This window comes from Anneissia japonica, unplaced genomic scaffold, assembly GCF_011630105.1.
Source record: "Anneissia japonica isolate Jap-2015-1 unplaced genomic scaffold, ASM1163010v1 scaffold8338_len52547_cov99, whole genome shotgun sequence".
NCBI lineage: Eukaryota > Metazoa > Echinodermata > Crinoidea > Comatulida > Comatulidae > Anneissia > Anneissia japonica.
Genome location: NW_022729820.1, coordinates 1 through 12,722, shown reverse-complemented (window position 1 = coordinate 12,722; position 12,722 = coordinate 1). Strand labels below are relative to the sequence as shown.

At 34.7% G+C, this 12,722-nt stretch overlaps 1 protein-coding gene and 1 pseudogene across 1 annotated transcript; one reads left to right on the top strand and one right to left on the bottom strand.

Annotated features, from left to right (window-relative positions):
* The first annotated feature begins 5,957 nt into the window (after positions 1–5,957).
* On the top strand, positions 5,958–8,017 carry LOC117114736. The gene is made up of 3 exons (XM_033258427.1): positions 5,958–6,023; positions 6,405–6,526; positions 7,248–8,017. Exons 2-3 carry the CDS (start codon positions 6,519–6,521, stop codon positions 7,633–7,635), a joined length of 396 nt encoding a protein of 131 aa, XP_033114318.1. The 5' UTR covers positions 5,958–6,023; positions 6,405–6,518; the 3' UTR covers positions 7,636–8,017.
* An 824-nt stretch (positions 8,018–8,841) lies between these two features.
* Positions 8,842–12,187, bottom strand: LOC117114739 (annotated as a pseudogene).
* Positions 12,188–12,722: the final 535 nt, after the last annotated feature.

Below are 12,722 nucleotides of genomic sequence, written 5' to 3'. Positions count from 1 at the left end.
GGGGGGGGGGGTTCAAGGGGTTCGGACGAACCTTCCCCTGTGAAGAAACGTAACAAAATACAACTGGGTCCTGGCTTACAAAAGGCCTCGGTTCATCGATCCATGGAAGAAAGATTACATATCCAACTACTCAATGCTGTTGGAATATAATAATATATTGCCTGTCTTTGATTTTTTTTTCTCCTCTATGATAGAGCCCCATTTCACTTTTGGTTTTTTTTTTTACATTTTTGAACCCCCCTCTTTTAAGTCCTGGATCAGCCCCTGGCGACTTTGATACGTCAAGGAAACTGATCTATACAAAATTAAATCAATCTAATTAAAAACAATGTTGAAATGTCGATATTATATCACAAGGTAAAATTACAGCACTAGGTGAATAAAACATTATTACATTTAAACGTAAAAGAAAAAACGATTGTCTATAGCGCACTATAAAAAAAAAGCCTAATATTATTAGGCATTGAAAATACTACATTTTTACCATAATGTAAATGTTATACTATAAATAAATGTGACATTCGTCGAAATTGCGAATATGAACAAATATTTACAATCGCTTCACGTCGTGGATAAGATGGGTAGACGTCAAAATATATATAGGCCTATAACCTAGAATTATTAAAATTATGATTGAAAACAGGGTAGGGAAAGCGATAAATCCATTTGTTATTGTCTTGAAGCGATTACGTTTACCATTCTACCGATTTCGATTTCTTTGTCGTAATGAATGTGCATTACAACGAGAGCGCTGCAATCTTCGTAAAGCACTTGCACATTCGCGACTGGCAAATAGTGGTGGTGGTGGCTCCTCCTCCCCTCCGCAATCCCCTGGCCATGATGCTTAATGTTAGTTCCTGGGCCAGAAGCGAATCTTCGATAAATGGAAATGATCGTTGGAAAAGGTCTTCAGGGTGTTCTTCAGGTTCCTGTTTGATGATGTCAAAGTCTAAGAAATGTGCCCCGCAATTTTGAAAACCGTCTAATCAGTTGCCACATGCCTGGGAGAGAGGTGGCATTTGTTATTGTGTTCCGTGAAAATATTTGGCAATAATTAGCAACCAGATCTACCCACATCATGTCCACGGCGGTGCGGCGTTGGGCTCTGGGCACGTATTTACCATCGTCAGTAAATCCCCTGTGGAGTTTGGCACGGCTTTTGTTCTTATCTGCCATGTATCGTCTAGAAAGGGCATAACATTTGGGTCTAGAGACAAGGTACCGGTATACATCAGGTTATGTTGCCAACTTTCAAATGATGTAATTGTTTCCTGCCGTCCTTAATCTCCATTGTTTTGGAGTGCGATTATTTATTGATACTTTGTTACTGGAATCTGGTAAATAGAGTTCCTGGTCTCTGGTATAGGCGATACTCCACAACAGCTACCAGAGAGGCTAGAGTTATCAAGCTGATTAGAGGAAAACAGTTGTATTCCCGGCAACAGTTACTCACCGAGTCTATGAAAAATAAACTGGCCTCGCACAGAGGAAAAAAACGATGCCTCACGCAAATAAATGTGGAGAGCAATCGTGGAGAGCAGACGCGTTTTTTTCTCGCTCCGTAGCGTACTAAATATGAATTACAATGACTACACGTGGGAAAACTAGGCAGGTGCAGCAGCTTCTAATACCTAGTGAAGGCAGTACAGATAGTACAACTCCAGAAGAAACAGCCAAATTTTCAAAGGTATTACTCAGAATCTACAACGTGAAAACTGGGACCAAACCGAATTTAAGATTCGAGATGTGCTTGAGAATTACCTGGATTTGGATCGTAATATCGCCATTGAAAGAGCACATCAACCAGGGGTGGCGGGGCGGCCGCCCCCCCCCCCCCCGTCAGAGAGAAAAAGCTCAATTCGTCGGGGAAAAAATTATATGTATTTTCTACATATTAGTAGACTCTAAAATCGGTTAAATAAGCCTTTGAACCCCTAAATTGTCAAAATTTTCGGCGGCTTCGCCCCCGTGACCACTTTCGAAACCTTTTATTCGTAACTTGACCACGCCCACTTTGGTTTCGTCTTGGAAATCTGACCCCTCGTCGGGGCATCGGACCCCCCTCGTCAGGGACCTCGCCCCCACCCCCGTCGGGTAAATCCTGGCGCCACCCCTGACATCAACTAAGGCTGAGAGCTAAAGACAGCCGCATTATAATCAAAGTCACGTATTTAAAGACAAGGAGAATGTGTTGAAACAAGCTTACAAGCTGAAGGGAAAAGGTATCATCATTGCGGAAGACTTCGCCCTAAAAAATAGAAATTAGAGAAATGGTGGTAGTGAAGAGAAGACAACTTCTTAACAAAGGTGATATGGCTAAAGCAAATTAGATATGACGAGCTAGTAAGAACAGATAATGAAGGGATTCAAATCGTTTATATTTACATCTCGAAACCGACCGGGTAATGGAGTAATGGAACAGCGTAAGAACCTTAATTATCGAGGGGACAAATCCCGCCATTTCTACACAGAATAGGAAGTAGGTCAAGGCCCAAAAGTGGGTTTAAAGTGTCTGTCATGGAATGTACATGGGCTTAGTGGAAAGTGGGATGAACTAAAATTTAAGAAGTACTGTATATAGAAAAATTTGATTTAACTGAACTGGTTGAAACGTGGGATAGTATTAAGAACTACGATTTAAATAGTTACAGATCTTACGAATAGTTACAGATCTTACGAATTACCAGAAACATAGAAACTGTGGCAAAGCTTTTGGTGGCTTACTTTTCCTGATAAAAGAGCGCCTTTCTGGACACATTGAACATATCAGTTGCAATGATGATAAATTCCTTTGGTTCAAATTATCTTGACCTGATTGTATAAATGATTATAATTGGGTTAATTTATATAACACCAAGCTCTTCAATGTATAGTGATGAAAATATTTATGATGACTTGGTTTTTACATTGTCTAATTTCAGGTCTTATTATCACAACTTTAATTTCCTAATTTTTTGTGACTTTAATGCTAGGACTGGGTCTCTTTTGGATTCAATCCTTCTGGAGAGTACTGATCATTTGCCGATTAATGATACCGAATATACCCCTTCAATAATAGATAGGGCTAATATGGATGGCGAGTATGGCAGAAACTAATTGTGAGGATAGCAATGGTAATTTTACGTTCATAAATGCTAATGGGAAAATTGTTAACGATTATGTAATTTCATTAACCATTCTATTTGATAACATTACCCATTTTGAAGTTAATAAACGATTGGAATCCGATCACTTTCCTTTGATGTTTAATTTAAATTTTAATTCCAACAAAGTAGATGAAAATGAAGCTGAAATTGCAGGCGATACTTACCCATATCCTAGATACCACTTTGACTATGATTTGTTTTCTTTACCCGTCGGAAGGGACAGGTAGCTGTATTCAGAATACCTTGGCAAACTTAGAGGTCTTGATTAATGAGACCGACATTGACGTTTTTGAACATAGTTTTAATTCACTCTTCCTGCATTTTGTTAAAATTAAGAAACAACAATAATAGTAATAGTGAAAACCATTCTTGGTTTGATATGGAATGTAAGCATGAGTGTCAAGAGGTATACAAACCCCTAAACAGATTTCGCTTTAATAGATCTAACGAGAATTTGACTGCTTTTAAGGATAAGAAAAATCATATACAAAGTTTATTAAACAGAAAAAAATATTTATACAATAAAGCCATTTCAGAAAAGATTGTTCAATCTCTGACAGAAGACAATGCTAAGCGCTTCTCGGCCACCTTTAAAAAGAGAAATCAAATTAAGAATACCATTACGGCTGATGAGTGGTCAGACTATTTCCGAAAACTTTTCAATCCCAGCGAAAGCGGCGAAGCCACTATAATGCAGAATGCTAATGGTGTTGACATATTGAATGAAAATGAACGAGATTATTAAAGACTGCTGAGATACTTAATGGATCTATCACTTCTTATGAAGTCAAAGAAAGTATCAATTGTCAAAAGGCTAATTCGGCTCCGGGGATGAATGGTAATCCCCTGCTTTCTTTAAAAGATGTGGATATGCATTTATCTTAATTTTAACAGCTATTTTAAATATTATCCTAGATTCTGGCAAAATTCCATCCTCTTGGCCTAAAGCAGTTATAATCCGATCCTTATCCCGGGGAAGCATGGCTTAACCGAAGAGTTGGTGATGATGTTTGTTTTTTAAATATTGTTAAACAACGTTCTTTAGATATTGACCAACAATAATGGGGGTCATATGTCAACGAGTCAAATAAGCTAAAAAGTTACTGTTGATTAATATATAATATTGCTTTTGAAAACTACCTTTCTTCTAATCTAAATCCATATTTCAAAAAGATCTTTATTTCGTTTCGCATTTCAAGCCCAACTTAAAAATCGAGAAAGGTAGAAAGTTAAATATTAACTTCAAAGATAGAATTTGCTTTTATAAGGGAATATTGAAGATGAATTTCATTTTCTTCTCAAATGTAAGTTATACATTGATTTAAGAGAAAAAAATACATCCCACGATATTATGTTCGTTTCCATACACAATATAATTGTATTTTCTTAATGAGCTTGCACATTACACTAGTAATACAAAAAATATTCAACTATTTACACCATGTATTTAAGAGGAAAAACGTATAATAGATAATCTTATACAATTAACAATTTAATATTCCACATTGTTCGCTATTATTTTATGATTCTTTATGTATACAAGGGGCAACAGGTACTTACCGAGTGTATGAAAAATAAACTGGCCTAGCACGGAGGGAAAACGATGCCTCACGCAAATAAAGGGACTGCCGTGGGTTCAAATCACGCTGTGATTACGCCAGTATTGGTTAAGATGATATCCACACACAATAATCACAAGATAGACCAGGATGTATACCGCTTTTTAATAACACATTTACACGAGCTTTTTAAGCTTTAGTCACAAATTAACTCACGGACGTACGTCGGTAAACCATTACAGTTAGAGAAGCAAACAGGTCCTTAAAATAAAGAGAAAAAAAAGCAGGCCTACATGGTTCGCGCACAGCGCTCAACCAACATCATCAATCAACCAATGTTGGCGCTTATTACATTCCTATACGCATTACGGTAGATATTACGAATTACCAAGCAATGTACGCCACAGCTACAATCCAACACTACCGTATAGTGTAATAAACGATTCAGACACTTCCTACGTTGATACTGTGTATAGCATACATAATATAGAACGCCGTTCAAGCAACAATTCGATAATGAATCAAGTGAATCGTCGATGATGAATCAAGTGATTCGTCGATGATGAATCAAGTGAATCGTCGATGATGAATCAAGTGATTCGTCGATGATGGATCAAGTAATTCGTCGATGAATCAAGTGAGTTGTCGATGAATCAAGTGATTCGATGATGAATCAAGTGATTCGTCGATGAATCAAGTGATTCGATGATGAATCAAGTGATTCGTCGATGAATCAAGTGATTCGTCGATGAAAGTGATTCGTCGATGAATTTAGGTGTATTTGGTTTTTTGAAAATTATAGAAATAGTTACCACATTCTCAATGCGTTGTAGTAGAGTGCTGGGTAGTACAGAAGTAAGAAACACCTTATTCAAATTACGTTAGTACAGTACAACGAAAAAAGCAGCAGAGAATTCAAAATATTATAAAGTGACAGACCCTCGCTAAAGGCCACCGAAGGCGGCCTTTTAGCGAGTTCAATTTTAGTAAGGACAGAATATTTGTGCCGATTTAACGTCTAGACGCGTCTGGTAGAAATATATTGTAATTCGTTATTTCGAGTTAGTAATTCGTTATTTCGGATTACTAATTCGTTATTTCGAGTTAGTAATTCGTTATTTCGAATTACTAACTCGAAATAACGAATTACTAATTCGAAATTTCGGATTAGTAATCCGAAATAACGAATTACAAACTCGAAATAACGAATTACTAACTCGAAATAACGAATTACTCAGGAGCGAGACGTAGGCCTAGAGAGAGTTGGGACGCGGTGGGATGCCCTAGTTTTCACACGTGAAGGTGGTTTCGAAGTTTGGTGAGTTTTTTTGTTGCTGATAAGTTTCTATTTCAGTGATAATAGTAATTAGGCCTATTTTATTACAATTTCCAGACATTAACACTTTGAAAAGTATACAGAAGGTAGGCATAGTGAGACAATTTTGAAGTAGCCTAGGCCTAGTGCTAGGCCCAGCGACTGCATGTTGAGATAGCGTACGTTACCGTGTCGTCCAAAGCGTATGAGTCAACACGACCCTACATTTACCCTCCCTGCTTTACTTCTCAATTACTACAAAAAAAAACCTCTGAGACAGTTAGTTGCATAATGCAATGGATTTTGGTGATGTAGGCAGCTAGTATGCTGTTGATAATAACCTTCAGAAATTTATATACAATATTTATTTTTTTTCAACTATAGTCCTAGAATAATAATGAGTGCTGAAATATGGCTCAGAAGCTGCATAGCTGTAGTGAACTGTACGAATATATGGAGACTCGAGGAATTGATGCAGAGAACATTAAAAAATGAGGGATGAAAAGGTGAGAACTGATATAGTTTGTTTGTAATGTCTGATAGAATGCTCTTTAGACATTTTTGGTACTATATTTATGATATTTCCAGTTTCCAATAGATCCTTCTTTCAACAATTTATCCAGGCATTCATACCCGCATTCATATGACTTGTGTGTTTGGTACTGTACAATTTAGGCTACATTAACTAGAATTTAAAATAAATTTACCATTCAGTATTATGATGGGCACACTGACTGTTGGTTAATATTGGTCTTGAAATTATTTTACATAGAATATTAAAATCTGCACCATTGAAATAATTCAAACAACTAGCCTGAATATCACTAAAATACAATTTGAAATACAGTATATTATTAAAACAGTACAGTACTATACTTGTCAGAAGAAGGTTACCGATTCATGAAAGGGAGTGATGTCAATAATGCTGCTGCGATTGAAGCTGTTGATGACAATGACCTAAAATCTCTACTCAAGGCTCTTGAAAGCTGTATCTCAGAGACTGAATTTCAAAACTTCATCGAACATCATGCAGATACCATTGCACAGTATGGCTATTCCAGAATATATACATCAAATATATCTGGAAAAGATAATATTGTAGTCTCCCTTCTAAAGCAACACTTTCTTTATGGTGTCTATGCAGAAATTCAAGGGAATGAATGAAATCGGCACATTTGGTGACCTGGTCAGAAGTAATGAATATGTTTTTTCTTCCTTTTTAAATAGTAAAGTAAAGAAGCTAACAGTGGATGAGTTCAAGTCAATCTACCAGTACTGTTTTTCAGAAGAAGGGTCAAACAACAGAGCTAAGGAAGACAGTACCATCTACAGTTTTGAGTTGTTTTTGCAAGATTTGGAGGAAAATGAAGCTGGTGGATTGTTACTTAAAGATATACTTATCTTTATTACTGGGTGTGAATACATTCCACCACTAGGTTTTGTTCAGCCAATCAGAATTTTGTTTTACAGTTCCGAGGGAAATACCATGCGTCGCCCATGGTCATCTACCTGTGCACTAACATTGAGCCTTCCCGGGGGTATTGATGAACCATCCTATTTCAAAAGCCTCATGACAGAATCACTGACAGATTGCCACGGGTTTGGTAATGTTTAAGTAAACAAGGAGTTAGAGTTATCATGTTGTTATTTTGGTGTTGACCTGGTGTTACAGTTTTGATTGGAGTTCAAAAAGTTGAAATCGAAAGCAATTACATTATTGTTAATCACTGTAAGATGATATTACTCAGTGAAATTTTAAATTATGAACACAAATTGTTGTTATTGTTGGTGTTGACCAGATGTTAGTTTTGATTGGAATTCAAAAAATTGAAATCAAAAGCAATGACAGTATTGTTAATCACTGTAAGATGATTTCACTCAGTGAAACTTAATTATGAACTCAAATTGTAAGTATGTTAGTACAGTATTTCAATATACAATAGTTGATATTGAGAAAAAGTTTTGTTTACTAATACTAACATTATATACACTTTGGAATTTGTTAAATAAAGGAATAATTTGTATTAATCATGTGTACAAGCATTTTAATATATTTATCCTGATTAGATATTGTAAATAAACCATTTCTAATTTAAAAAATGTAATTTTGTTAGTCCATATAAGTATATTAGTATTTCCACTCGAGAAAAAGTTTTGTTTACTGAAATTTATAATTTGGTTAAATTATGTCCATTTTAATTTTCACTTTTTTAATTTATTGCTTATTACTATACATGCGTATGTACAATAAGAAACTAAAAGTATATGATAGTTGAATTGGAAATTTGTAATTAGGAATGAAGGAGTAATTTATATTTGTCAAGTGTGCAAGCATTTTAAGATATTTATCCTGATTAGGTATTGTAAATAAATCATTTCTGATTATATAACAACAACATGTAGGCCAACTTTTATCACTAGCCTATAATTCATACAGTTTACACTGTACTTAATAGTCATTTTGTACAATATACCACTCCACATAACAATACACTATGTGTAAATTGCATTATTTTATAAGTTGATGTTTAAGTTAAACAGAAATAAAATGATATGCTGCATTAAATTTACATGTAGTGCCAATAGTTACGACTGTTAATAAAGTTATGTTAACAGTTTAAGCTGAGGTCACTCTAATTTACATATAATGTACTGTCTAAAAAAGATTAAAAAAATCACAAGTTCTTGAATCTGCTTCAAAATGATATATTTATTTAAAAAGTACTGTCGACCATAGGTCATCATCAGGTACTCATAAAATGTGTTGCAACACAATGATACAGTATACTCTATAGGGAACAGGATTATATATAAAAAGAAAAAAAGGAATTTGATAATATGAAGGATTGGTGGGGAGCAGGTAACAATTAAAAAATAGCATAATAATTACAAAATAACAGGATAGTATAACAAAAGATAAGGCAATTAAGTATGAATAATCGAACTACCAGGATAATCATCTTAAATATTATTATTTGTTATAATTCTAATGATCGTTACTATTTTGCAATGAAACTAAAATAAATAATCTGTTGTATAGTGTTTTTTACAGAAGAAAATCCAATTACGGGAACAATTTCAGTTTACCAGTGTATCCCCCTTAATATGGGTTCTCTCTCTTTATAGTTATTTTGCTCATAAATTTATGATGTATTAAAAGCTTAATTTTATAATTTTTATATTCTGAATATGCTATTTTTAAAGTATTTAAAGATTCAGCTATCAATGTTCAAATTTATTGTGTTCATTTGTAGTTAACTCGGTTTCAGTAATTTTGAAAGGAACACATGAATCATGCTGTCATAATAGCGTTGATACAAATAAAAAGAACTAACATAATTGTCCATTTAATATTGGCATGTATTTAATAATCTATTCATTATTTACTACAGTGAGAAAAGAAAGAAAAACAGTATTTACACAGGATCTCAATAAATAGCTATTAGTATGGTGATTATGTCTTGCTGAGCTATACTGGAAAAAAAGTATAGTTTATCATACATTTTAGTTTACTGTATAATGTCTGTTTTTGCATTATTAATAAAAAATATTTTCATTAAAATCGAGACAGCTAAAAATAATTATAGGCCTATGTTTTTCTTTAATTTTTTTATGTATAAACTTAAATCTTTTTTTGTTGCAGTAATTGTTGTTGTACCTGTTACTGTACACACGGTTTATTGAGAAAAAAACAAACCAGCTTCATTCTCAAAGTAATTCAGTTATTGCAATTCGTAAAACATTATACAAATACAGACTCTCTTCAGGATTATTTGGTTGAGACAGTTGTCTTTCTCTCATTAATATCGAACAAAGATTAAACACATCCTTGTCACATGTGTACTGGCTCTTGAAAATGCACTCAGTTTTGTATATTTCTATCTCATCCATTTGTAACGGTACAATAAATTGTTGTCCTCCGTATATAACTCTGGTGATGTGTACATTAACATTGGACGACCAAATGGACCGTCTCTATTTCTCGAGGGTGCTATACAGTGAGCATTCCACTCTCTTACCACATTGTTGAACTCATCCTAATAAACCAAAAATAAATGAAAAAAAATAAAGTTAGGAAATTGTATTTACAAATAAAATGAAATGGAAATTGTACAGGTAGTAGAATATGACGATAGAAAATATGACAAAAAATACAATTTTACCTCCGCTGAAATTTTAGACTTTGTTTTAATGTGCATGAGGGTTTTGATGGTTTACTGGTCCAAATGAATAGTGAAAAATGTCCCATTTGAAAAATAAATGACACTCTTAAGTGCTGCTCTCCTAATTTGAATATTCGCCTTTACCAAGTATTCACGGAAGTGCCTTATATGCAAAGTTGTTTAATTTTACCTCTCTCGTTTAGTCTCAGTTTGCATCAGCTTCCATTAGCACTCCCTTAATTAGAGTAGTTTTCATAAGCACCCCCGGAAGCTTCCAGTTGTATAAGTGCCCCTCAAATAGTTATTCGCAGGAGTGCGGTTATAACTTTTCCACACTCTAAAATGGCATTTTGTTAAAAAAAGTTTGTACTGTATTATGACAATGAAAATGAAGAATACCTGAATTAGATTCAAAAAACAAAACTGAACCAATGACTTGTCCAAAAGACCTCCATCAAACCGTGCATCTTCTTTTAATTGAGAAAACAATTCCATCCAGTACTGAGTGCAATGCCTTCGAAGCATACTCCACAAGCATTCTATGCGCTGGTTGTGCTGGCTCGTGCCCTGGACAAAACTAGCAACTGGGTCTTGATTATCTCTTCTAAGAAACTGCTGCAGCTGCCCAACTACAGAGTTTTCTGTTCCATGGTCCGATCTAAGTACCCTCGGACACCCAACTTTGTTTCTAACAGTGTTCATGTAATACCCTGCAATTACTCTGGGATCACTACTGGTCTTGTATGCCTCTAGCCACATAACATTCCTAGAAAACCCATCAATACATCCATTGACACAGATGCCATATGGTTTCAATTTATCATAAGAGTCAATGTGCCATATATAATTAGGTCCTCTCACGCGATATGTCCGTCTTTGAAGCCGTCTTCTTGATCTTAGTTCAACCCCATGAGGATCTAAAAGTTTCAAAACTAGGCGTATAGTTTCTTTGTCGATATTAATACCATTCTGAATACATTTTAAATGCATCCACCTATAACCGTGTAGGTTCTCTGACGTTTGGAGTTGCTGCTCAATAAATAAAGCTATCTCAAGTATGTCTGTATGATTTTTTCGTCGATATAAGTCAAGTCTGCGTAGTATTCTGTGAAGAGTCCTCTTGCTTATGGAAATCCCATGATTTGAAAGTAGAAGCGCAATTATTTCTGTATAATTTAAACCAAGGTTGAAATAGACTTTAACCAGACTTTGGCACTCATTAAAAGGCATTTTGAGTGACTTGCAAATACTGCCAATTTCATCTAAACCCCTATAACAAAAACAGAATGAATGATGAACAAGATAAGGCTATTTTAACAGCTTTAATGTGACCTTGTGGGTAGTTGTTCATTAATAAATTGTAAACAAAAGTTGTACTACTGTATCTATACATTTAAAACATCAGTTCTCAAACTATCAGTTCTCACCTTTTCATCCCTCATTTTTGTTATGTTCTCTGCATCAATTCCTCGAGTCTCCATATATTCGTACAGTTCACTACAACTATGCAGCTTCTGAGCCATATTTCAGCACTCCTTTTTATTCTAGGCCTATTGTTGAAAAAAATAGATATTGTATATAAATTTCTGAAGGTTATTATCAACAGCATACTAGCTGCCTACATCATCAAAATCCATTGCATTATGCAACTAACTGTCTCAGAGGTTTTTGTAGTAATTGAGAAGTAAAGCAGGGAGGGTAAATGTAGGGTCGTGTTGACTCGTACGCTTTGGACGACACAGTAACGTACGCTATCTCAACATGCAGTCCCTGGGCCTAGCACTAGGCCTAGGCTACTTCAAAATTGTCTCTGCCTACCTTCTGTATACTTTTCAAAGTTTTACTGTCTGGAAATTGTAATAAAATAGGCCTAATTACTATTATCACTGAAATAGAAACTTATCAGCAACAAAAAAACTCACCAAACTTCGAAACTACCTTCACGTGTGAAAACTAGGGCATCCACCGCGTCCCAATCTCTCTCTCTAGGCCTACGTACTCGCTCCTGAGTAATTCGTTACTTCGAGTTAGTAATTCGTTATTTCGGATTACTAACTCGAAATAACGAATTAGTAATCCGAAATAACGAATTACTAACTCGAAATAACGAATTACTAATTCTAAATTTCGGATTAGTAATCCGAAATAACGAATTACTAATCCGAAATTTCGAATTAGTAATTCGTTATTTCGGATTAGTAATCCGAAAAAACGAATTACTAATTCGAAATAACGAATTAATTAATTCGAAATTTCGGATTAGTAATCCGAAATAACGGATTACTAATTCGAAATAACGAATTACTAATTCGAAATTTCGGATTAGTAATCCGAAATAACAGAATACTAATTCAAAATAACGAATTACTAATTCGAAATTTCGGATTAGTAATTCGTTGATTACTAATCCGAAATTTCGAATTAGTAATTCGTTATTTCGAATTAGTAATCCGAAAAAACGAATTACTAATTCAAAATAACGAATTACTTAATTCGAAATTTCGGATTAGTAATTCGAAATAACGGATTACTAATTCGA